Source organism: Myodes glareolus, chromosome 26 (assembly GCF_982192425.1).
Source record: "Myodes glareolus chromosome 26, mMyoGla1.1, whole genome shotgun sequence".
NCBI lineage: Eukaryota > Metazoa > Chordata > Mammalia > Rodentia > Cricetidae > Myodes > Myodes glareolus.
Genome location: NC_142051.1, coordinates 16364984 through 16391988, shown reverse-complemented (window position 1 = coordinate 16391988; position 27005 = coordinate 16364984). Strand labels below are relative to the sequence as shown.

Sequence of the window (27005 nt, the reverse complement as noted above, 5' to 3'; positions counted from 1 at the left end):
TGACCAATTTATCCTTCATTTCTTGAATGAACGGGTTTTAGATAGGAAGAGTTCCATTACTGCATAGAAATGATTTAAATGAAGCTGTCTGTGAATGCAAGCACTAAACACCCTTTCCACCAAACAAACAAAAAATAAACTCACTAAAGTGAAAAAAGGAAAAACCCGTACCTTTATGCAAAATATGCCTGTTTAACAATATGCCATGTAAGTTTGAAAAGTAGTGACTGTATGAAAATGGACACATATATTATCAAAAATGATAATGATTTGATCCATTCAGTTCTCCAGGCTGCTCAGGGAGCCTGTCATTTTTTTTTTTCTTTAAGACAGGGTTTCTCTGAAGCTCTGATGCCTGTCCTGGAACTAGCGCTTGTACACCAGGCTGGCCTCGAACTCACAAAATTCTGCCTGCCTGTGCTTCCTGAGTGCTGGGATTAAAGGCGTGTGCCACCACTGCTTGGCATCTGTTATTTCTTATATTTTTTATATTGTGCAGCCCAGGCAGGTGTTGAAATTGGGTTCTTCCTTCCTTAGCCTCCCCAGGCACTGGGATTACAGACTGAACCATCAACAACCCCCGGTCCCTTCTCACATATATTTGAGTAGGGAGTATATAAAACCTTCTACGCAAGGATATAGTATTGCATTTCATCCACCTTTTACTTAATGATTTCAGGGTCGATGTGAACCAAGCATTTCATGGGAAGAGGTACCATGTTTCTAGCTTTACTTAAACTTTATCCCGTGACAACCTTATAACAGTGACACTGTGGGTGTCCTCATACATTATGTAAGGAATGACTTACATAAGATTTTCAGCTAGCAAGTGGAGAACACACATTTAGCCTAAATATGGCCTAGGCTATTTCTATGAAGTAAGGTAGTGGCAATAAAGATTCACAATGAAATCTCATATGCTAATGGAATGAAACCCAGGATGATAGCTCTCACACCAATGCTTCCAAAAGACTCCACAGTAGAGATCAAGGTCCTGGGTTCTAGTACTAAACCTAATGAGTTTCTCTTGATTAATATGGTGGCCCGAGCACTGACTGATTTTCTTTTCTTTTCTTTTCTTTTCTTTCTTTCTTCCTTCCTTCCTTTCTTTCTTCCTTTTTTTTCTTTTTTTTTTTTTTGGTTTTCTTCTTAGAAGTTACCTGCCTTATCTATTTTTCAGGAAATGTCATGAAGAACAAATGAATATTATGGGTGGATCATTGAAAATGGCAAGATACTATGATATGGGAGAATTGTCTGAATTCTGTCAATCATTTTAATAAAATGCTGATTGGCCAGGCAGGCAGTATAGGCGGGAAAGCCAGACAGGAAGTAGGGGTGGAGCAAAGAGACTGGGAGTATTCTGGAAACAGAGCTCCCTCAGCCACTCCTGCGCAGACCACCGAAAAGGCAGCAAGTAACTTGCCCAGCTGAGAAAAGGTACAGAGCCATTGTGGCTAACATAGATAAAGATAATGGGGTAACATAAGTTATAAGAGTTAACAAGAAGCCTGACCTAATGGGGCAATCAGTTTATAACCTTATGGAGTCCTGTGTGTGATTTTCTTTGGGCTTGCCAGTTGTGGGGTACTGGGCGGGACAGATACCCCAACAAGCCAACCCTCGTGTTACAATACTATAATTAATACATTTATGTATGTACACATAATTCGAGTCCCAACAAGAAGGAATAGTGTCTTTTCTGCTTGTTTACTTGCTTGAGACAAACTTATTACATAGGCCAGACTGCTTTGGAACTTCTCTGCAGCCCCAATTTGCCTCCAACTGGTGGTCTTTTTAAATGTCTTTCCTTAACACTGGGGCTATAGGCATGTGCTACCATGGCTGGCTTAAAAAAAGTCCTATCTGGGGGCTAGAAAGATGGTTCGTTAACGTGACTCTGACACAGAAGCAAGACAGGAGAATTCCTGGGCTTTGCTAGCCAATGAGTCTTGTTGAGCAAGGAGACCTTGTCTCAATAAACTAAGATGGAGGGGTTGGCAAGGTGTCTCAGTGGGGAGAGGTAGTTGTCCTTTGAATGCACATTAGAGAGACTTGTCTGTCACAAGCTGTCCTTTCATCATTATATATACATACTCGGTGGCAGACATGCGTGTGCACACATGCCTACACACATACATAAACATAAACAATTTAAAAATATAAGATGGGGAGTGACCGAGGGAACCACCTGGTGTTGATCTCTGGCTTCTCTATGCATGTTCATGTGTGTATACACACATGTACATATGCAAATGCCACCCCCCCAAAGAAACAATATTTTTCAGAAAGAGTAATGACATATGAAAAATATGGAAGGGTTAACACTGACCAAGCACCTACCACATCCTAAACTCTGTTCTAAGGGCTTGATATGTAGTCATTTAATCCTTAGGATTACTGTCTGAAGGAAGTGGCTCATCATTTTATAGGCTGGGAAACTGAACCCCAGAAGGAAAAAGAATTTGCTGGAGATAATGTACTACTTTCTTGGGAACTTGGAGTTGAACCAGGAAACCATGCTCTGGAGCCCTTGCTCCTAACTGGATTTCCAAGTGGCTTTCATTCATCTACGTCATTCTGGACCTGGCTGTTTACTGTCCGTTCCCTAGGTAGGACAGAAATCATGGATCTGATTTAAACCCTGGCTTCCCTACTTTACCCCTGACAGTATGTGAAATCCCTCTCACGGTATTGATCCAAGCTAGCCATGAAAATCAATAAGCCAAAGACAATAGATGTTGTTGTGTACCCTCTACTGCTTTCATCAAGAAATGGAGGGCTGGAGAGATGATTCAGTGGTTAAGAGTACCTGCTGTTCTTGGTGAGGACCAATATCTGAGGTTGTCATCTGACCCCAACATACATGTGCTGAGACATTAGTCTACCAACACTTATTCATGTGAATATGCGCATACAAGATAAAAGTAAACAAAAAAATTGTGATGCTTTCTTGCAGTGAGACTTTAATAAATATGTCCTCGATTCCCAATTCCTTTGTCTGTAGCTACACTTTAGAGGGAAACGTGGGTATAAGGACGAGGCTTGCTTTGTGTGCCGTCCTTCAGACACGTGTGAGTGACAGAACCTTCTGTGTGCTTCTACTGCACACCATGTCACTGGGCATCTTCCGGGACACGGTAGCCTGGGGACGATGAATCATTCAGCGGACAATCCCGTACTACACAGCATTGGCATTATATGCTGGTTCTGTTACAAAGAGGAGCCTATGCTGAAATGGCAGGCAGCTGACTGTGACTGGTGTCCATTCCACAAGAGGAGAAGAGTTTTATAAGGGAGTGAGGCTCTTTTTAGTAACAGTCCCAACGATGCTCAAGAGTACTAGAGGGTGGAGTGGAGTAACCAGAAACACGAAAGTAGAATGCCAACACAAGGCTATTCAGATCTCTATAAACTACTTCTTATGAAACATGGGAAAGGCAGAAGCAAGATGAGATCTGAGTCAGCAGAAATAGCATTCAAGCTGATTGACTACCGGATGGAACATTAGCACACACTATGCACAACTGTACCAAAGAATGTTTAGTCTTCCTATCAGGGTCAGTGCCTGTTTGATAATTTTATTTCTGACATTAATATTGGCCTTTGATCCATTATGCTATTTTGTTCTACCCTACAAAACCCTTTAGAAGAGGAAATGCACTTTTTTTTTCTTTTGGCGTGTTTACATTCATTTTCTGAAGGGAAATGCAAGCCAACTACAACTCTAACAGGCAGCTGTTTGCACTGGAAAACAAAGATACGCTATCATGGTACCAGGGTTATGACTGAGAGCCTGGCCCAAAGGAGGCAAAGGAGGAGCTATGACCTCCTGGAGACCTGCAAGCAAAGAACTCCCATTTCCAAAGACTGTTGAGATACCGTCTGCCATTTTCCCCCTAAATGGAAGTTGCCTGTTTATACAACATTATTGCCTTCCTGATACGCACAGCACTTGGAGATTAGGTAACTGATCACAGACGGTCTGGGGAAGAGATGAGATCTTTGCTCCAGTTAAAGTCCTGTTAAAACACAAGCCAGACATAATTCTTTCGTTCCCGCATCATGCAGTGACATGTTTTGATTCACGGATGTTGAGGTTGATCAGCCCCAAAGTGAATGCATGTTCCGGGCGAAGTTAGGGTTTGCTCTGATACTCACAGACTCTCTAGGTTGCCAGTTCCGGTTAAGTCAGGAAATTCAGTAATTTGCGAGGCACCATTCAGAGTCCTAGGAGAAATACGTGAGTGTTATTTGGAGACCGTTCTAGGAAGGGGTCATTTTGACTATCATTTTTTTTCCAAAGTATCTTAAGCTCTACCATTCATTTGGTCTTTGTAGCAATACTACAGGTTGGCTGGTGGGGACATTTAAGAGAAATAGACACTTACAGTGTTCTTAGTTCAGGTAAATGTTGAAAAGCAGATATTCCAACAAATTGGATGGGATTGTCATAGAAATGTCTGAAAAATCCAAACACCAATGTGTTATAATAGAGCTGATGGCCAAGAGAATATGTTTCAACAAATATTCTAAGTGCATTTGTTGCTTTGACTAATTATTTAACAGCCCTGTCACTCAGTCTCAAGAGAGCATCTCCCATTTTAAGATTGTTGTTATATTTACTGGTTTCTTTGTTTATCTGATGTGCATGCTATGGTGTCTGTGTGGGATAGGAGGACAGCCCCTGGAAGTGTGTGCTTACGTGGGGGTTAGAGGATAAGCGGGGTGGGGGGTGGGGGGTGTGAATGCCCACCATCACACTCGAGTTGTTAGGCTTAACCCACGGGACCATCTCATTAACTAGCTTTAGGAGATTTGGGGTAAGGAATCTGTACAATTTAAAGGGAAGAGACTTGGGGGGCCGGTAGAGGAGGATTTAGAATAAAATAGAACGACAGTGTGTGAAGACGCCGTGGCAAAACCCATCCTGTGCATGCTAACCTACAAGATTAATCAAAAAGAAAAAAACTAACGTTTGGACATCAGGGCTGGTATGAATGGTAGTTACTAAGTAGGAAAGAACATGAACTGACTAACTGGACTTACAGATTTTGTTTGCCTCCACCACTGAATACTCAGTAACAAAGCATAACTCAAGTTGCAGTTCAGTCATCTGCCCGCCTGCCCGTCCGTCCGTCCGTCAGTCCGTGCGTCCATCCATCCATCCATCCATCCATCCATCCATCCATCCATCCATCCATCCATCTATCTATCTATCTATCTATCTATCTATCTGTCATCTATCTGTGTTTATGGAAGGTTCTATCTGCTGGTTGAATATAATAACCATAACAACATCTACAAAGGACTTTTCACACTCTTGAGAAGAAGTATATACTCTGGAGTTTATCTAATGTAAGAAATTTTTTGAATTCATCATGGCTCTAAAATGTGAGACATTATTAAAACTTAAAGAACATTTTGTATTATAAACTTTTTAAATGCAATCAGAATGTATTTGATTAATGCTTTATTAATGGAGCCCAACACATATTTTTTAGCTGAGGCATTGGGATAGTTCAGGTAAATACAATAAATCCTTAACCAGTGTCTACTATGCTAAAAAAAAAAAACAAAAAAAACCAAAAACCGTGAAGTAGACATTGCAGAGATTTAAAGATTTGCTCACTAGGGAAGCTGCCATTGGAAATTATTCTAGATGCTGGAAGCTGAAGAGGAATGGATTGATAAAGTATTCCTGCCTAGAGGAGCTTAGGATCTGGTAGGCATAAGGCAAGAGACAGCACACCGCCTTCTATTTGACAAAGCAATTGATCTGCACAGCTTGGATCTAGGGTGGAGGTACTATTTTCTTTATGCTCAGGTGAGAAAACGGAGGAGCAGATACCCAGAAAAGCACGTTATCACCCAGATCCTTCATTTCAGCTAAGACAAGAACGTAGGGTTTGTGCAACAACCACAAGCACTGATGCAATCAGTGCAACATCTCACATAGTTGGTGACAGAGCCCACCTCTGTGCTTTGGGATCCTATCCCCCTCTTTTCCCTTAGGATTAGACAATCATTAAAAGAACCGCAATGGGGGTGGGGGAGATCTGGGTTGAAGGTGATCAAGATACATTACATATGTGCATGGATTTCTTTTCAAAAAATCGATGAAAGAATTAAAAAAGATTGACAGCTGGAATACACGGCTTAAAATGGAGCTTTCCTCACAGCACGCCTTCCTTGACTCTACCATATACTTATCGGCACATAATTGACACTCGTACACATGTGCAAATATACACACACCGGGCAGGGATGAATGTATGTGCTTGCATGTGAAGGCAGAAATATCCCAACTGCAAAGGCAAAGCTCTGGGGTTTACTGAGGGCAGTCCTCTCATTTGTTGGCGGGAAGGGTAGAAAAGCTATGAAATACCGTTAGAAATACATATGAAAGAATTCCAATCATCGTAGTGCAGGGATTGAATTTTTGTGCTGTACAAACACAGCTTAGGTAGCTGGGTTATGGCATTGTTGTGAAGAGTTTGGGGGAAATAGGTAGGTTAGGAAGTTGGCCGTGGAATGTCAGGTAAGGAGTTTGTATTCAATCTAAACTGGTAGTCCTGGATGTCTGCTTCATAGCGACATCCCCTGTCACCGTGGAGAGACAGGGAGACCCGCTTCATCAGCACTGATCAATGGCTAATGGCTAACAGAAGAGAAGTAATGGCTAACCGAGGAGCTGGGGAAGGAGGGGATAAAAAGAGGGTACTGGGTTGGAGATTGCAGAGGTAGAAATGAGGGTTGGCTCATCAGCTAATGGGGCTTGGAGCAAAACATACGTAGAGATCACTGTGCTGGAAAGGCTGGTGGTGATGAGAGACGGAAACCCGCATGTGAGGAGAGCAGGAGGATGAAGAGAAAGTTGACGGCACCGTGGAAAGTGGAGAGGTCTCCAAAGACCGCGAGGGCAGTCACTCAAGCACATTAACATGCCAAAAGAGCGATTAAGAGCCAGTCCTAGGGCTGCAAGGAAAGGGTCGCAAAGCCGTTGCAATTCACTAATCTTTTAATATGTAAATGCTCTCTAATGAGGACTAATGTTTATTCGGCAATAGAATTCAAAGCCTTTAGTTTGCCAAAATATTGCCAGGACATTTCAGAGGTGATGAATGGTTTTGTTTGTGCGTGTATTAGCTGCTCCTCACCCCCAGTTGTCAAGGCTAATTGGGGCTCTAGCTCAGTTGTGACAAACGCCACACGGTTTCAGAAAGTCTTTTTTTAAGTTAGCACAGGAGGAACGCCTTAGGGCCAGATTCAATGGTTGCCTGTACTCATCCTCTCTTTGAGAGATCTGAGACCCATCACTAAGGTCAATGTAATTCCCTAAGCCTACTTGGACAGTTACCTATTATCGAAAAAAACCCAACCTAATAATTACACATTTCCATTTTCTTAATGTTGATACATAATAGATGCTCTACTAATGTTGTATTAAGTGTGAAACAAAATTATTGGTACTTTGTGATTATAAATTTGTTTTATTTTTTTTTTTAATAATACATGAAGTCCTTACAGTTCCCATTCTAGAATACATGTACCTTTCTAGAATTACACCCCGGTTTTGTGTAAATGTGGCTCAAGGCTGGGGCTTGTTTATGAATAGACAGAGAACATAAATTCCTTCCATTCAACTCTCACATCCAGTAATTTAAATTAGAGGTAAATTGGTTGCAAAGACTCCCCCCCCTTTGTATATAATGCGCTATTTTTTTCTAGAGTCCTGGGGTTGCGTTCCTGAATGACTAAGTGGCCTGCCATTGATGTTCTAAAATCAGGTTTATTCCTTGCAAAATACAAGTAATCAAAAACACTTAGAAGACGAGCTGTGTGGCTTGGCCTCTGAAGATGGAGACTGCAAGCCAACAGACACCTCAGATCGTGAAAGATGAATATTTAGCATATTTCAGTGTTTACTTGAAACCTGATGAACTTTATCAATAAAATCTGACAAAATAAAGCACTTCTGTACAGATTTTTGCACGGACAGAGATAAAACCAAGGCAAATTAGTTAGCATTAATTTGAATTATATTTAAATGTACAATATATTTAAAACTGTTAAATGTCAGCAAGAAGGAAAAGGAGTACAATGGCCACTTACATTGTGATAAGAGAAGGGTTGCCTACGAATGCTTTCTCAGGTATTGACCTGATGTTGTTGCTGTGGAATCCTCTAGAAGAAGAGAAGAATAATTATAGACAGTCACATGTGTGTGAGGGGGAGGATTACTTAATAGCTCTCTTTGCTCTACCAGTAACTACAGTCAGCATCTCTAGTAACAAGAGTACATGTTAACGCCTCCTTGCATGGTGAAACGTGTGTGTGTGTGTGTCCTCATTTACTTCAGAGGAGAAAAGAAAATCGCATGCTCTCATCTCCTAATGGTGTTTTATGGAAACAGGATGTTACGTTATAAAAGAAAACTCCTTTTGTTGCTATCCAGTAGAGGACTGTAGCACAACAGCTTGAGACCGAGCTATTTTTGGAGAGAGGATTAAGATTACTCTCTGTTTGAAGCCAGAGAAGGGAAAACTGACTTAAGCTGCAGTGAAGCAGAGATTTAAGGAAGCTCCTTACAAGGGAAATGTTTAGTGGGTCGTGATAATAAATCGATTACCCCTGTTGGGGCCAATACAATCTGAATGGCAGACAGGCAGAGTCAAGGATCTTTGGGTTTTGTATGACTGGCTGTATGGAGGTACATGGGAGTTAGGAATGCCCTTCTCTGTCATTTTCTACTTGGCTGATACACATGGGATTCTTTGAGGCGGAACCCACAAAGGCTTTTTTTTTTTAAAGATTTATTTATTTATTATGTATAACATAATAACATTTGTTATTATTATAACATTCTGCCTCCATGTATGCCCGCATGCCAGAAGAGGGTGCCAGATCTTATTACAGATGGTTGTGAGCCATCATGTGGTTGCTGGGAATTGAACTCAGGATCTCTAGAAGAGTAGCCTGTGCTCTTAACCTCTGAGCCATCTCTCCAGACACCAGCAAAGGCTTTTTCCTTATAAACACACTACTCTGTCTATCTGCTTTGTGGAGAAAACATTCCAGCTTATATATATTTTTTCAAGAGCTAGATATTTGTCTTTTTAGATAAAAAGGAAAAGCTAATTAAAATTTATCGTCTAAAACATAATATATACATACAACCAACGGTTGAAAATTAGTGTTTCTTTAGTGAAATTGTGCTTAGAAAATTAAGTAAGGCTCATCCAGCATTAAAAATGTATGTAATAAAATATGTGATGACATCTATTGCTATAAAGGGACAAAATTTTATCATACGATTCTATATTTATGCAGCTCAGAAATTTCTAGATTCATAGAATTAACAAATAGCTAAATTCTATTATAGTTGTATTACAAATATACAAAGAATGAAATTGGTACTAGAATATATATCATTTAGAAAAAATGAAAGCATATGGGTTATATAGATATAAATGATGTGTTTTTTATATATAAACAAGAGAGGCCATTTATAAATTCAAAAAGTATAATTTTTTGGTTCTGGAAATCAATTAAAATATGCTTCAAGTACGCTAAACTATTACTTATATAAACAAAATTTTCAGCCATTACATGAATAATTATGTCAATTTAAAAATAAATTTACCAAGAGTAAAAGTTCATTCATTAAATTTGCTTTAATACTTACAGTTCTTTAAGGTTGGAGAGTGTCTTGATTGCAGTGGGAAATTCATCGAGGTTATTATAATTTAAGTCTCTAGAAATGAATAAATGGTGTTTTCAGCATTTCATCTAAAGCTTCTATTTCCTCAGTGTACAAGTTAAGTATTCCAACGGACCCATGTCATAGATGGAAGCTCTTTTGCTTTCTCTTTCAAGATATGGTTTATTGGCTGGCTGCCAGCTAATACTTTAAAAACAATTTATTGTATTTAGTATGTGTGAGCACACATGCACTTGCATGTATGTGTGCATATGTCTGTTTGTATGTATGAGCACCAAGCAGGCTTGCAGAGATAAGAGAGTAATTCTGGAGAGCTAGTTTTCTCCTTTCACTGGTAGGTTCCAGGGATGGAACCCTGCTAACCAGGCTGAGCTACAAGTGCTTCAACCTGCTGAACAAGCTCCAGGGCTTTGACCAGCAATAGCCTGACAACATCTGCATTACAATAATCATGACACCAACTAACAGAAATCTCAAGCTAAGGATCAAGGGTCATTTAAAACAGGGAGGGACCTGCATCTGCTTTAACTTCCAAGGAGAGGCGATGCTTGCTGGGTGGGTTCTGACCACTTTCTGATGGAGTTCTTCCCTGAATCCTGGGGTTCACAGAATTGCCAGCTGGTGTTTCCACTCTTCAGTCCTGAGAGGCATCTTCTTTTTTGTTTCCCCATTCCCATTGAGGATGTGGGACATGAAAACTGCCCTGTTCTTGGCTCCCGTGGAGAGCCTGTGTCTCACCCAGCCTGAAGTTCAGGGCGAAATGTGTTTGGAAAGGTTTATGTGATACACAGGACTCTTAGGAAGGACATGGAGACTGTAGCTTCCCCAGGGTCATACATGTTTGTCCTGGTCTGTGAGGCAAAGCCCTGTGTTATCCCTCATACAGAGAGATGGAAGGGTCAGAGAAACTCACATCATTAATGTCTCTATCTGTAATGACACAAATGGCTTTTCAATGCCATTACTCACAGATGTTTTATAGGCTCACTCCTTATACCTACAGCTTCGGATGAAAAAGAATTGCTGTCTGGTCCCCGGGAACGGTAGATTTCCCAGATGACACAGAAAACTCTTTTGGTAAGGCAATCAGATGTGGTTAGATCCTCCTCAGTAGAAAAGAATTGCTATTTAATTTTAAGGGAAAGATAATTTGACCGAGTTAGACATGAATCAAGATTCCTACTTGTCTGGCGCAGCCATCCTTGAGTCATTCCGCAGGCAGGAAACTCATGTCTTTTGTGGACATAGATTTTCTTCCTGTGTGTAAATCTCTCCAGATGCTCTGTTTTGATTAAACGAGGACTGGACCCTTATAAATTACTTGGTTTTCTAGGCAGGGAAAGGAAGAGGTTGGAAACAACCAATTTACTGATCCTCTGTAGCCCTGGGCAAAGTGGGGGCCAGACAATAAGATTCACAGATTTTTGTCCTGAAATGTTTTCTTTTGTGGTATTTGTATGTATTTTTCTGGAGGTCTGGTTCCTTACCCAGGACAAGGGACAGGGAAAGCACTTATGGAAACACCAGTAAAGCTGATTTTTTTTTTCTTTGCTCCAATTGTTCTGTTAAAAGGGATGAGAAAGTGTCACTTAATGAGAGAGACGTTCTAACTTTTTCCTAGTGGCTGATAGAAAGTGTCTGCTTTCCTATGGCGTCAAGGATCTGCCTGAATGAGTTCCTCTTTGATATCCATGGAGAAGTGGAGTGACGCTGTCCTGTGAGGAGAGTCATGGGTGTTCAATGGTTAGAAGACCCAGGACACACGGTCTCTCAGGAAGCAGGTTGATCCAGAACTGGTTTAGAAACTGAATTGACTATGGGTAAATTGCTGGTCTGCGTGCAAATGAACAATGTCTCCTAAGGTCCTAGAAGACTTGGTTTTGTCATCACAAGGTCTTGAGTAGTTTACTGTATTCCAGTCATAACTATGTCAAGTGATTTGAGGATGTTCCCTCAGTTGTCCCCCTGCTCCACTTCCTACACTCAGAACTTTTGCTGTCTGTTATTCATCCATATTGCACTTCCGTGACTCAGCGGGCTTTGAAGAGTTTGTTCTCTACCAGGAGGAGGCTTGTGCTTAGGTGGATGGTGAGATCCTCTGCCTGGGATCTAGAACACAGTCAGTTGACTGGACTCATTTTTATCAAAAGTACCAACAAAAACCTGAGTTGTTGTTGTTTTTTTTTTTGTTTTGTTTTTTTTTTTTTTTTTTTTTGAGATGGGGTCTTCCTATGCTGTCCCAGGCTAGTCTCAGACTCCTGGGCTGGAGTAAAGCTCTACCACATTCTTACAAATAGACTGAGACCACAGGGGCCTGCCACTGTGTTCAGTGGAACCTCTGACCCACTCTTTGAAAGCACTATCTGGAGATAATCATAGATTCAGAATGAGACTAGAGAAAGAAGGAATCCCCAAATAGGCTACAGGCTAAATATGTAGCCTTGGTAAAGTAACCCAGCGGAGCCTAAGAGAAGTTAGCTGCTCAATAGGATATTTGTAAAAATTATTTGAACAAGGTCTATAAGTGATGTCATCCCTTGCGTTGCTTCAGTAGGAACCATGATCCTTATGAAGGGCCTGGATCTCAGGGTCTTTGTTTCCTCTTTCTGAAGAGGCCCAAACTCACACACAAGTCACGATGAGCGTCTGACAAGAGGGATTGCTCCTTGGGAGGAGAATACACAAATACACGTTCCTAAGCAAACAGTCACTGCTTCCTAAGAAGACCTCCTTTAGCTTTAATTATTCTCGCTAATTTGCCACCCTCAAGAGATTAAAATAGAATCTCAGTTTTATTGTTTAGCTCTGCGGGGTGTGTGTGTGTGTGTGTGTGTGTGTGTGTGTGTGTGTGTGTGTGTAAGATAAAACCTCGGTAAAGATCTGCTTAAAGCTCGGGCAATTAACCAAACCAAACATCAAGTTTGCCTTTAGGGCTGTTTTGATTCCTTCAGAATATTCATGAAAACGCTGGAAAAAGGGAAACAAATGAAAGGTCAACTCACAAAGTCTCCAGGCTGTGGAGTCCATCAAAGCATTTCTTTCCCAGGGAGTGGATTCTATTGTTATGGAGATGCCTGCAAGAGAGCATTACCCGCAGTCAGGAACTGTCCTGAAGGCGGACTGCGCAGAGAAAATCCAGGAAGAACATTTAGGATGTTTAAATCCAAAGAAAGGCGAAGAATTTACTAATGATAAGAAATGAACATTTTTTAGAAAGCCTCTCTGCTGCCTTCACTCATTCTGTAAATGCTTCTATGGCATAGAATATAAGATTAACTTCCATTTGTGTGTGTGTGTGTGTGTGTGTTGGCAAGTGTGATCGGCTTTGTTGTTCTGTTTTCTAGCAACTTTGGTCTACTGTGCGCAACCAGTCACAATGCTCTGCTTCCCTGCAGGCCCAAAGCAAGGGGACTGGGGACTGAACTCGTTGAAACTGTAAGTTCAAAGTGCCTTTCCTTCATTTAAGTAGCTAATCTTTCCCTTCCTTCCTTTCTTCTTTGCTTCCTCCTCCCTCCCTCCATTCTCCCTCCATCCCTCCATTCTCCTTTCTTCCCTTAACAGGATCTTACTTGGTAGGCCATATAGCTTGACCTATACAGCTTTGGTTGGTTTTCAAACTCACTGCAACCTTCTTGCCTCTCAGCTTTCTAAACCCGAGGAATACAGGGGTGAGTCACCGGGCCCAGCTTTATCTCCAGCATCTGACCTAGGGACAGAACCCTGACTCACATCAAACAAGTTGTTCTTGCAGTCCTTCAAGCAACAAGTGCCTTTGAAAGTCAGTCTTGGATAAATGTTGGTTATTCTATGACACACACACACACACACACACACACACACACACACACGGGCATACTGCTTTACTGTCAAAGAAGATTGATTCATTTCCAAACCATTCTGTGATTTGCTGAAAGAATGAGATGTGAGGGAGGCAGCCGCAGTGGTACACGCCTAGGAGCCTAACACACACACACGTGTGTGTGTGTGTGTGTGTGTGTGTGTGTGTAGGCAGGAGGATCGGGATTGTCAGGTCATCCTCCACAGCTCTACCTGAAACCCAGGTTTCAAAAATCAAAACCAAACCCGAAGAAATCTGGATCTCAAAGAGGAAAAAAAGCTAATGTTCCTCTCTTTCTTCTCTCCCTTTAACCTCCCTTTCTTTTCTCCTGTTTTTCATGAGTATTAGGGCTCAAACCCAGGTGTTGGTTGATGCTAGACACCCTGCCACTGGGATATATCCCCAGTTTGGGAATGATCTGTCATCTTTTTTTAACAACAACAACAAAAAAGTACTTGTCAAGACAGCAAGTGCTGTTCACTGATCAAGTATTAATACTTGTTTAGGTAGCATTTGTGATGCCTGGTTCCACCCCTAGAATTGCAAAAAAAATCCTATTAATATATATAATATATATATGCATATATATTATATATAGTTAATAACCAAATTATCTTTCAATAAAATTTTTTTCATTATCTTTGTGATGATTTCTTTGAAAATGCACAATGGATTCCACTAAAGTAGAGGTGCTGTTTAATCTCTGCACGCCCAGCAATGTTTATCACTAGTAGGGTGTTTGACTAATGTTGTAAGTCATTCACACGAAAAATTCATAAGTCATTTTAGGCAGGGTCTCAAGAGAGGGTCTCAGTTTTTTCCACCTTAAAACGCCTTCATTCAAATTCTGAGGTCCAACACTTTAAGATCTCAGAGGGAATTTAGAAACTGTCAAAACAGAGAGCAAAATCAATAAAAACTCACAGCACTACCAGACTGGACAGGTTTCCAAAGGCCAGGTCTGGTATGTGGTGTATTTTGTTCAGGGCCAAGGTCATGGCTTGCAGCGCCGACAAACTTCTGAAAGCCTGGACGGGGACTTCCGTCAGTGCGTTGTCATCGAGCCACAGGTGCCTCAGGGAGTGCAGGCCGCTGAAACAGTTGGGTGGCACGTAGCTGATGTGGTTGGCATCCAGACGTCTGGAAGAAAGCAAGCCAGAATGGGAAACAGCGAAGCCAGGCAGAACACGGCCTTCACCGGAAGACCTTGGGAGCACTCAGCCACAGCGAAGCAGTCTGGGGAGCTGCAGACCCCAGACAAACTGGACCAGTTCCCGCTTTTGATCAATGCTCTCCATTCTGGTTAGATCCTTAAGCCTTCCTTAAGGTGCTCTTGCTCTCATCCAGCTTGCGGGCAGTCTGCTTTCACGCATGGAAGGGCTTCTCTGAGGTGTAAAATTTCATCCGGTTCGGACACTTACAAGGCAGACATTCTCTCACCTCGTTCCCACCCCAAGCCAAATGAACGACTTTGTGATCCCAGACTGTTTGGAACATACTAAGCAGTAATCGCCTAGTTTGTTCCTAAACGCTAGGAAAAGATTGCTTCAGGGTTCGAAGAGAATCAGTTACGTTTGAAAGACTTGTTAGCTATGCCTCTGGGAAGAGCGTCAAAACTGCTGGCTGTCTGGCTTAACCTAACCACTGGCCTTGGGCAGATACTTGTTTTTCTGACATTTTAAAACGAATAATAAAATTAGCGGCTACCTAACTCTTGTTTCCTTTTTCCACTTTCTTTTCTTTTTTAAATGGGGAAAGAGTTCTAAAAATAGGTCAGATTAATAAGCTGCTGTTGCCTCTGAGCCAGCAGGAGCAAAGTACAATTATTTTGTCATAATTCAAGATAAACGGTAGCTGTAATTAAAGTGGTCTAGTGTTTTGAGGTATTTGTGTGTGTGTGTGTGTGTGTGTGTGTGTGTGTGTGTGTGTGTGAGAGAGAGAGAGAGAGAGAGAGAGAGAGAGGGGTTCATGAACAGGGGAACTACTAACAATCGGTTATGCTTCCAAAACAGTCCTCATTCATTCTTTAAAGACTTGCATTTGCTTGCAGTTAAACAAAACCTGAAGACTAGCATTTTATGAAGGACTAGAAAATCGTGATAAGATTAAAAAAAATGTTTTGGAAGCATTTAAGACTAAACAAATGCAGGAAGAACATGAGAATCGCAAAAAAGAAAAAAAAGAATCCCCTGCAAACCAAATTTAATGAGTTCAGAAATAGAGAAAGCCCTCTCCGGTAGAAAGCTAATCTCTCTGGAAGGCAGCTTCCTCACTTTTGGCCACATACATCATTCTAGTCACCCCCCCCCCCCCCCCAGTTCCTACTCCTATCCCACGAATGGGAGCAAGTGACCCCTGATGGGCCTCGAGCCAAGTTTCAGTAATAATTGAGGTAAGGTCACTTGGAATAAATGTAGGAATTGGCTGTCTTTGCTAATACTCCCTCGCTTTTCTAGTAGACCAGCCACGATTGTAAGAGCGGAAGCAAGGTCTCCCAACACGGCAGGGCTCTGTCCACAAATGAACTGGAAATGCTTGAGAATTCATCACTGTCTTTCTTCAGCGATGTGCCCATCATAGGGTACTGTTTTGGCTTTTTTACTCCTTGGGGGTCCGCCACCCAGCTCCCAAATAAATCACACACAGAGTTTTATTATTATTATTTATGAATGCCTGGCCTTAGCTTGGCTTATTTCTAGCCAGCTTTTTTTTTTTTTAAAAAAAAAAAAAACTTAAGTCATTCCCATTTACCTTTTGCCTCTGGGCTTTTATCTTTCTCTGTTCGGTATATCTTACTTTCCCCTTACACCATGACTGCCCCCCCGCCCCGTGTCCTTCTTATCCTTCTTGCTTCTTGATCTCTCTCTTTTCTCTTTTTCTTTCATTTATTCTCTCTGCCCACCAGCTCTGCCTCTCCTTTCTCCTGCCTCACTATTGGATATTCAGGTCTTTATTGGACCAATCAGGTGTTTTAGACAGGCAAAGTGACACAGCTTCACAGAGTTAAACAAATGCAACATGAAAGAATGCGACACGTCTTTGCATTGTTGCAAGAAATGATCCACAGCATAAACAATGTAACACATCTCAAACTAATATTCCACAACAGGGTATGGTATGATCTTGTCAAGGATGAGGAGGTAATCAGCTCCATCTGTCTAGAAGCAAAGCCCTTGTTTATACCGCGTGTAACTAATGTCCTAACTGTAGCGCTTCCATTGTACCCCTCAACACAGCATGGGCCTCTTTGTCTTGGTAAGCGTATCATCCTTGTTGCGTAGGCATTGGCATTGCAAGTAGCTTCTAAGAGCCTTGAAAAATACCAAACCTCAGAGTGCAGTGCAATGTTGGGGAATCGTAGGAAAGGGTTTCTCAGCAATGGAATCATGGGCTTTTCTTCTTGGATATTTGAAGTTGTGACCAGCAAGGAGTGGCCTGATGTCAGTTCCCTATGTGAATACACCCACTATATATGGATGAATTCATATACGTATATATGAATGTATATGAATACATCCCTTGGGTGCAGAGATCTTCTGAGAAGCATTTTTCCCCTCCCAGGAAGACTAGAATCTGGTCACGTCATTATACAGTTTTCTGTCTGAAATGAACAAGTCCGAATACTCAGTGTCTTCACATTCTCAATATTAATGAAAACCCCCAGATCCACTAACTCTTGACATCGATTTTAGGGGTCCTACGCACAGAGCTGGGGTGCCATTCTATGACACTGTCCCATCCTCTAAGAAACTCCCCATAAACGAGTGTCATTGGGTAGTAGCATGGAGATGACAGAGGTACTTTCTACGCATGCATGAAAGTGTCATAATAAACCCATTATTTTATAAATCAATATATACAAATAAGATATGTAGAAAAGGAAATTTCCCCTAAACAACATTCCTAAATGTAGTGCTTCAGAATTCGTATCTGCCTGGCCTCAGTAATTCCAGCTTAATCCAGGTAAGAGTTTATTGTTTTATACTCCAGGGTATTGTTTGATTTAGTTTTCCCTTTCCTGCATTATTAAAGTATAATAGACAAATAAAAATTGTATATATTTACAGGGGTCATTGTAATGTTTTATTACAAGTATATAATGTAAAGTGATTAAAGAAAACTTATTAACATATTTCTTTCCATATTTCCTTTTCTTTTGTGGTAAGCACATTTAGGATGTAATTCCGTAGCAATTTTCAAGCATACATTATCATTAATTGTAGTCACCATGCAGTAGACTAGGTCGCCATAACTTACTCGCGCCAAGGCCCTTTGTCTTTTACCCAGCCTTTCCCCGTGCTTGCCATCAACCTCCAGGTCCCTGATAACCATCATTTTGCTCTTTTCTTGATATCTGATTTAATTTTAAACTACCCCAAGGCTAAACTAGAGTATGGAATTAATTATCTACTCACTTCACAGATGGTCCTTACAGAACAAGTTTAAGACTGGTGGGGCACAAGTTATGCCTACTCAGTGAGTCAGCAGTGGGGCCACACTGTGCCAATCTGGTCTCTTGGGGCAAGTGGACAGTTTTTTTTTTTTTTTTATCTAGATGCTGGAAAAGTGCAACATTTAAGCAGAGACATATAAGGAAAATGTCACTGTTGAGTGCAAGAAAGAAAATTGGGGATGATGAATAGGTCAGTGGTTAAGACTCTTGCTGGAAGGTCATGATGAGGACCAGAGTCCAGAACCCAGCGTCCACATGACAATGTGCTCGTCCTGCAAAGACCTGCTCTATAACTGCAGAGCCAATGAATCCAAAGTCCCCTTCTGACGCCCTCCGTGGTCACAGAGGCACACATACCTGCAGACATGTACACATATACTCATGCTGACATACACACACAAAATAAACCTTATAAAACACATATGTGTATATATATATATTTGCTATGAGGAATAACAAAAACAACCACATGACACAGCTCCACCTTCAGAGTGCTTCGTTATTTTTTTCATTGTTTTCCTATTTCATGTAAGTCACAAAGTGGATGGTGTGCAGGCAGCTTAAACTCCGTGAATTCCTGATGAGATCCAAGCCATGATTGTAACTATGCAGCCAGGGATGAGTTAGCAGACCTCACCTTTAGCATCTGTCAAATGGGGGCTAGCTTCTCTCATAGGGTTGCTTGATGAAAATGGACGTAGCATAAGAGGACTTTGCAAATATAAAGCACCCTGAGAAGGTTAAAACACTCTTATTATCTGAGCATGGATAGTGTGGTTTTGTCTTTTGACTACTAAAACATTCAGAGGACAAGAAGAGGTAACCGCAGATTCTGTTTCGGCGAAAGTCAGTTAAAAACAGTGCTAGCTTGTCAGGAAATTTCTGTCCTGAGAGGCACAGGCTGAATGTCACATCTCATATCTGAGATAACTAGAAGGTTCACAATTATGATTGGCAGAAGTCCTCCTTACTTCTCAGTCTTCTGTTTTTGTTTATTTATGTGTAGTATATGTGTTTGTGTGTGTGGGTGTGTTGGTGCAGCGTGTGTTACATGATATGTGTAGATTAAAGTACAGATTGTAGGAGTCAGTTATTTTTTTTCTTTACACCCTGTGGGTCCTGGGTATCAAATTCAAGGCATCATGCTTGGCAACAAGCACCTTTTCCCTCTGAGTCACCTTGTTGGCCCCTGTTTTTCTGATTTTAGCAATATTGTTTTATTAATGTACACCCACATTTACATATATACATACATACATATATACACACATGCACACACACACATATATAGACATATATATGAGTGTACACATGGACACTTAATTATGTCATTGGGTTTATGATATATCACTGGATATAACATCTTCATTTTAGAGGCACAGGACAAATATCGATATGTAATAGATATGTAATAAGAACTTTTTTCGAGAAAGTTTTAGTAATGATCTTGGCACTGTGCATCCAGCAAAATGTAACAGAGGCAGCACAGAACTCACATGCAGTTATGCACAGCAGAATGAAATATTTAAAACAAGCAGTAGGGGCTGGAGAGATGGCTCAGTGGTTAAGAGCATTGCCTGCTCTTCCAAAGGTCCTGAGTTCAATTCCCAGCAACCACATGGTGGCTCACAACCATCTGTAATGAGGTCTGGTGCCCTCTTCTGGCCTGCAGGCATACACACAGGCAGAATATTGTATACATAATAAATAAATAAATATTTAAAAAAAAATAAAACAAGCAGTAGTAATGGCCTTGCTTTTGCTTCAAACTCAGACAAAGCCTCTTCATTATGGTCTTAAAATACAATCTGAAGAGAGATCACATGGGAAGTGGAATCTACTTTATGCTCCTTAATATGTCTTGTTTAGTGTAGATTTTATTTAAAAATAATAAAACATGTGTTTGTATGTGCGTGTGAATGTCACATGAATGTGAGTGCAAAAGACAGCCAGAAAGGGGTGTTGTATTTCATGAAGCTGAAGTTACGGGCAGTTGTGAGCTGCCTGATGTGGATGTCTGGAACTGAACTCATGCCCACTGGAAGAGTCAAGTGCTCTTAACTGATGACTCATCTCTCCATTTTCGTTAACTCTCACTTCTTTTATCATCAGCAACAAGGTATATAATGGCCATATAGAAAATAGGAAGGCATGCTAAGTTAGAAGAACAAGCAAAGCTAAGGTGGTAAGGTGCTTGCTTGCACATGGCCCCGAGGTCCATTGCTAGCATCACAAAAACCAGACAACCAGGCAACTAGACCACCTACCAACCAACCAGCCTAGCAACCAGGCTACCAACAAACTGACCCGGCAACCAGGCTACCAACCAACCAACCAGGCAAATAGGTCACCAACAAACCAACCAACTTGTCAATCAGGTCACCAGCCAACAAACCAACCAACCAGCTAACCACCACCCAATCAACCAGATAACCACCAACCAACCAACTAATCAATCAGTCAACCAGCTAACCACCAAACAATCAACTACCCAACAGTCAACCAAACAAGCTAGTAACCAACAAATTTAAGTCAAGAGCCCATCCCTTATCAATTCTGAAATTGATTCTGAGATACTGATTAATATCTCTTTGGATAAGTTTTCACATTTATAAGACAGAATTACAATATGTCACAGGATGACTGTGAGAATTAAGTGGAAATGTTTCAAAAGCCAATAAACTTTAATATTTAAGGGTAATCTTTAGATTTGTGAATAGTGTCATTTTTCTCCCCATTGAAGTCTATTTTTCTTGCAATTCCTTAATCCATTGTAATTTCACACTTTTCTGTAGGTGAACATCATGTTTTTGTCGTGTGGATGAACAGAACTGGAGACTCTCTTACCCATCATACATCTCTCAGACTGTGCCTTTGGTGGTCCTGCTGCATGCATTGCTGCTGGTTATAGCAAGCCTTCCATCAGAGAGAGCAAGAGATGCTAAGGGGCAACTATGGAATTCGACTAAGGAAAACCATATCACATAGTGCAAGAACAGAATCCTTTTGCACACGAGTCTCTGCAAAGTCACTTGCAACGAAGTGACTTTGAATGAAGATCATTCATGACATTTGGACATATGTTAAAAATAACCCAGTTTCTAGAGAAAGGAATGGAGGTTAGGGAGTTCCACAGTTGCCCAAGAGATTGAGCATCTCAGGCTTGGTAGCAAGAGTGACTGACTCTTGTGGGATTTGTGGTACCTTTCCTCACTCCCACTTGGTCAAGATCATCCAGTTCACCCTGGTGGGTTTCAAGCACTTTGAGTCTGGATAGCTTAACTTTCAGAAGACTTCTGGACCATCTGCCTATAAGAAAGATCTTATCCTCTCTAATAAGTCTTCAGTCCTTAGATGGGGATGTACTGTCGAGTGTCCACTCTGACAGCAACGTGTAGGAGAAATAGGGAGTGCTATCAGGTTGTTAACTAAGCCATAGGACTTATCAGTGATAAGTGATTCATCAGTGTAGTTAGGAAGGGAAGCAAGAAAGTTACGGTGCTTCAGCTTTCTCATCAGGACAACTGGGTTGACAGAGATCACATGGATGCCGCTTTGTTTTACGTAAAATAAAAACAAAATAGAATGAAGTGTGAGTGCAGTTCTGGAATTGTTTGTGTTCTAGGTAGAAAAGCTACATGGTATCAAGCAAAATGTTCATCTTTTCTTTCCAGCAAGGGCGAAAACACTCTTTTACTTCCTATGTGAAGTTTTAATCTTAATGCTTATATGCATAAGGCATTAACTGCTCAAATTTCCTCTCTTTAAGAGAAACATTTTGTGAATCTGTTCTAGTCTTCTGAAAGGAGCCCTTGATTTATAAGTAACATTATGGTAGGGATTAGAGATGCCATGAGATCACTGTTGCTGCTGTTATTCTTGAAAATGGTCCTTTATCTATCTTCCATATGACACCTTGCCAACATATCATATAAGCTTGTATCTTTGTTTGAGAATGTCTTTGATGAGCCATTAACCACAAGGAAGAAAGCGTTAGTCAAAAGATAAGCCATTGATCTTGGCTAATTCCACACCAAGATGACCATAATGGTGTCAATTATTAACATGGCTGAGAAGAAAGAAGGGCCCACGTGTGAAGACAGTTGCAGCTGTATTTACAGCTTGCAGGGACTCGATAACAAACAGAATCATGGAGCACGGCATTCTCACGACTGGCTTTTGCAGAATAGCCCCCCCCCCTTAAATTTAAAAGATACAACCCAGCACTCTTGTCTAGTAGGTACATTTTTACATTTTGTGAGGCCATTTTTGGGAAACCATGGATAGTTAGGGAACCACCGTGCTCTGCCTGGTTCACTGAGAAACTCTGAGGAATGAAAGAATTCTCAATTATTTCTTTACTTTTCTAATAAAACAAAAACCACCTGGCTCTAAACTCATTTTAAAATGCAGTTCAATAGAATACACGCATTCTCTGCTACAGTAAAACTTTACTGTTTTGAACCTTTTGTCCTGGAGTCAATGGATGACTGCAGTTGATCTGGCACAAGGTCACTATGCTAGTGCTATCAGGACAGAGGTTTATCTATCTGAATTTTACTAGATCGATGTGGATTTAAATGAGTTCTGCATGTTATTAGACTTGTTTTTGCTGTTGCTGTTCCTATTTTATATCTGGATGGCGTGACCATAATGTCGGATTTCATCTTTTAATTTATGGCCCACCAGGATGGGACATTTCCGACATCCTACAAAGACAAGCATGCTGGTTCACAGAAAGGCTGCAATCGCTTAGATGGGAAGCTTCTGCTTCTGTGTTTCCTTCTCCACCTAACCTTGTAACACTACTGTGAACCCCAGGCAGAGAATCATCACGTTAGAGTTTGTCTGAATCAGGAATGATTCTTTTCTTCACCTTTCTTCCGAAAGAGAGTCTGTAAGTTCACTGAAATGCCATGAGTTAGAGTTGTGTCTACTGCCTCAGGAGCCGGATAGAAAGCAGCCAGAAGGTCTAAGCCTCTACTTCTCTGGCATTGTTCCCAGTGTTGCTGAAGACAGGGCTCAAGCCTCCCACCTGGTGACAGGCTGCGACTCCATGCTGAGCTGAGCCCCATCCTCAATGACGAATAGAATTTTTAGATCAAGGTTCCCTACGTCTATCATTTTTAGGGATATCACCAAATGTCACCAAATGAACTCTGCGACAAGAAGGTGGCTCCAGCAAAAGTAACGAGGGCAGTAACTTCTTCTGTTTCATTTTTTCTCTACAGAAAACAAAGACTCTTTTTGTCAGGGACAGGCCAGTCTCCTAGGTACCAACCACCGGGACTTGAAGCCCAGAGTCTACTTTTGGATCTCCCATTCCAGCCAACTATTCAGTGAGTTCTCTCCATTTATCTTCATCTCTGTGATGACTGCCTGGCTAAGTCCCTTATCTCTTCACACCTGCATTACTGCCACAGCTTCTGAGCTGGCCCTTTTGCCTTTGATCTCTTATCTCTTCAATTAATCCTGCAGGCTGCTGCCAGATTAATCTCTCTGAAATCATCCGCTATGCCATTCCCTTGGTAGGAATCTATATTCTTCCAAATGACCATTCTTTTCAAAGCTAAACCCCTCATTCAAAGCCTTCTATCCACTGTATCTGTTTAAACCTTTCTCTTATTCCTCTGATCTAGTCAAATATTTTTTCCTTCCTCTTTCCCACAGTAATTCTAGGCTTTGTGTTCACGACCATCTCTTGTGTTTAGAAACTTCTCCATGCCTGTCCCATTTTACAAATCTCCCGATCAGCAGGCTCTTCCCACATACCTTCTCTTGAAGTGGGGAGTCCTTAACTAACTGAATGGGAAAACTAATTCTGGTAAATAGGTCAACTCTAATATCTCTGCGGAAACCACTGGATTCAACTTCGTCCAGGTAAGTCACGTGGAAAACAGCCATACACGGATTATGCCTGGAGTCATGGTGATGAGTAAATGAAGGCTAGAGACAAAGTAGGGAATCCCAAACAGAGTACATATAGATTAGAACTTGGAGCCAGGAGATGAGTAAATACAGATTACAGTCAAAGTAGGGAATCCAGAGCAGGTATAACCCAGAAGTCTACAATACATCTTAGAGTCTGAATCTTCGGTTCATTTCAATAAATGGTGCCAGACGGCTGTCTGTGTATCTCATGCTGGCAATAATACAGCACGAAACCAGGCAGGCATGGCTTTAACACTAATGGAACATTTCAGAAATGGTAGTGAGACAAATTCTTATCGTGAAGTGTTGGGGAAGAAATGCATGGTAGTTGGTCCTAACTAACCCAGGCACCGCACCAACTCCTTCAAAGTACAGAATTCAAATATCAAGCCATCTACTGAGTTCTTTCTCCTAAAGCACAAACCGAAATCCTCATCTGTCCTGTCTTCATGCGGTCCTCTATCAGTGGTGCTTCTCTAAGCCACTGCCTCATCAGCTACACTGTCGGACAAACTAGAAACTTAGAGATTGTTCATGATACTGTCCCCTTCTCTCTCCTCCTCATCTTTCTCCTTCCTTCTTCAACAGGGTCTCACTATGTGTCCTTAGCAATCCTGGAACTTACTATGTAGACCAGGATGTCCTCGAACTCACAAGAGATCTGCCTCCCAGGTGCTGGGATTAAAGGCCTATGCCACCACACCTTTCATTCTTTGCTGAATACTTTAAACACTGGAAACTTCATCCTCTGTGTGTCGCAAATCCATCTTCCTTCTTTTAACCTCCAGCCCCCACTCTGACAAAAGTTTCCTTCATCTACTCTGACTCCATCAGCAAAGAAGATCTGTCAGATTCCTTCCTGCTAAAACTTTCGTGTGGGCTTCCATCCTGCAATAAACCTGATATTATCCTTCATGTACCCCACATGACTTTCATAGATTCTGGCCCCCAACACGCCTTTCAAGGTTGTCCTGATCCTTAGCTCTTCCATAGGGATCTTGCTTCAGCCATTGATTTGTTCTGTTGATCTTATAGGTTTCCTTCCCCTCCAATAAGCTGCTGCGTATGTAGCCCACGCTATCTGGAACTTCCTTGTCTAGCCTTTGTCTACTTGACTCCTACCTTGGCACTGAAGGCAAGATTCTCACACAGAGTCTTCTCGTTTGGAGAGTAGAAAATATTGCTGCCTCACAGGCACAAAGGATCAGATAACCAACTGCCTAGAGAAACCCTAACAAAGGCGGACAGGTCATACTTTAATACTGTCTTCTTCTCTTCTGCAATTCACTTATGTCTGTCCGGGCAGCATTACAACTTGCCTTTCTTTGCGTGAAAGTTCACAGCCACATCGCTGAACTGTGTGCTTCTACCAAACCCGCCCCTTCTCTTGCCAGTGCCTATTCTCCGCAGGTTGTTCTCAGAGGGAGGAAAAAGAATGAGGGTGTGGTGAAATGGGCAGATTTGGGGGTTCTGACAGACTAGACTTCTCTCAAACATACCTCCATCCTGACTCTGGGAAGGTCAATAGTCTACAGTTTTGCTTTCTCCTCACTAAGAAAGGGATAATCCCAGCACCTAACCCATGCAGCTGAGGTGAGGATGAGAAGGGTGGGGACAAAAGTGTTACATAAATACTGTCCTCTCTCACCACCATGGTGGGGAGTTCTGCACTCTAATCTCTGTCTCTTCCCTGTCCCCATTTTCTCCTGCTTTCCTGGGTGCTACTTTTCATTCCTCACAGATGCTCCCCATCCTAAAACATTTTGATCTACTCCCGGGTTGCCTCCCCAAAGTGTTAGCCCATTCAATTTTGTAGAGAGCTCTCCCTAGCTTTAAAAAGTTTTATTGACTTCTAATTTCCCAACACCCACGTTCCCCTTGCCTGTCTGATGGAACAGCCATGTATGCATGTATCCAAGAATTGTAGATGATCAGGCCTGAGAATCATTCATGCATGGCCTTTTAAAAATAACCAACTCGCCTTATTTCCTATACACGAGGACCCACCCGCCCATTGTAGCTTTTCTTCTTGTAAACTTTGTGTAGAAAAAACCTTTCCGCTAAAAACGACTTCGCCCTCATGTTTAAACTGGGGGAAGAAGGGGAACGCTGTTTCTCTTCTGTAAGAATCCACTGATTTGCTCACACATGGCTCCCTGAACCGAACCTTGACAGATCAACAGACAAAGTCTCTTGTCTCTAGGGCTTCCAGGTCGACCTCTGTCCCAGAATATTGGCACTTTTGAGTGGGGAGAAGCAGTATTTTTGTTGTTGTTGTGTAAGCGTGTGACTTCTCTACCTATTTTAGTGGAGCGAATACTGTCACCAATACTGAAACCACTTTATTTTTAGCTCCTTCCATTCTATATTACCCTCCAGGTTTTATCTTCTTTTCCTTGGCCGGCTTACACTTCCTTGTCTTTTGTTACTTCCTTCCCATTCTACATCCAGGGTCTGAAACCCAATAGACTCATGGACGTGAATAGGAGAAGATGCCGCCGTCCCAGGCTTGCCCTAACTCTGCTCAGAGCTGGGCCCACCTCTTTGTCCTCTCTGGGTCTTCTAGATCACTGTCTTTTTTTTTCCCTTTCCAACAACTGCAAACTGAAACAAATTAGGAAACATCTGGATGAAGTGATGGACAGGTGTTTCACATGGTTCTGGGGTAGAATTTGTAGCCCTGGAAATGATATGTGTAGGCAGGTTGTCTTCAGGCAGGAATTGTACATTCAGATTGGGTTTTAAATATACTCCTGCAGAGGAATATTAGCTGATTGGAAAATAGAGACAATAACAAAGAAATACTTGACCCCTCTTTCATTTTCTTCTTGGCAGCCCATCATTTCTGTGATACATATTTTACACAATTAGCTTTGCTAGTGAAGATTTGAAATGAAAAAAAAATCAACATTTCAAATAATCCTTTAACTCCTTGCACAAATATGAATGTATAATTTTCCTTGGTCAGCTTATATTTCATCTGTATCTCTGAGATATTTGAAATCTATTACTGGCCATTGCAAACGAGGCGGTCATTGCTCATAGACTGATTTCTTAAC

The 27005-nt window shown here is 41.5% G+C and overlaps 1 protein-coding gene across 2 annotated transcripts in view; it reads right to left on the bottom strand.

Annotated features, from left to right (window-relative positions):
• Lgr5 (leucine rich repeat containing G protein-coupled receptor 5) overlaps window positions 1-27005 on the bottom strand; it is a 133589-nt gene that overhangs the window by 13056 nt on the left and 93528 nt on the right. Inside the window, exons 5-11 of one of the 2 annotated variants that reach the window (XM_087901939.1) lie at window positions 14487-14702; window positions 12727-12798; window positions 9689-9757; window positions 8116-8187; window positions 4392-4463; window positions 4162-4230; window positions 3951-4022 (exon numbers count right to left, since the gene is read on the bottom strand). In XM_087901939.1, the coding sequence (XP_087758065.1) occupies window positions 3951-4022; window positions 4162-4230; window positions 4392-4463; window positions 8116-8187; window positions 9689-9757; window positions 12727-12798; window positions 14487-14702 (642 nt within the window). The remainder of the gene's footprint in view (window positions 1-3950; window positions 4023-4161; window positions 4231-4391; window positions 4464-8115; window positions 8188-9688; window positions 9758-12726; window positions 12799-14486; window positions 14703-27005) is intronic. The other variant, XM_087901940.1, reaches the window with a different exon arrangement.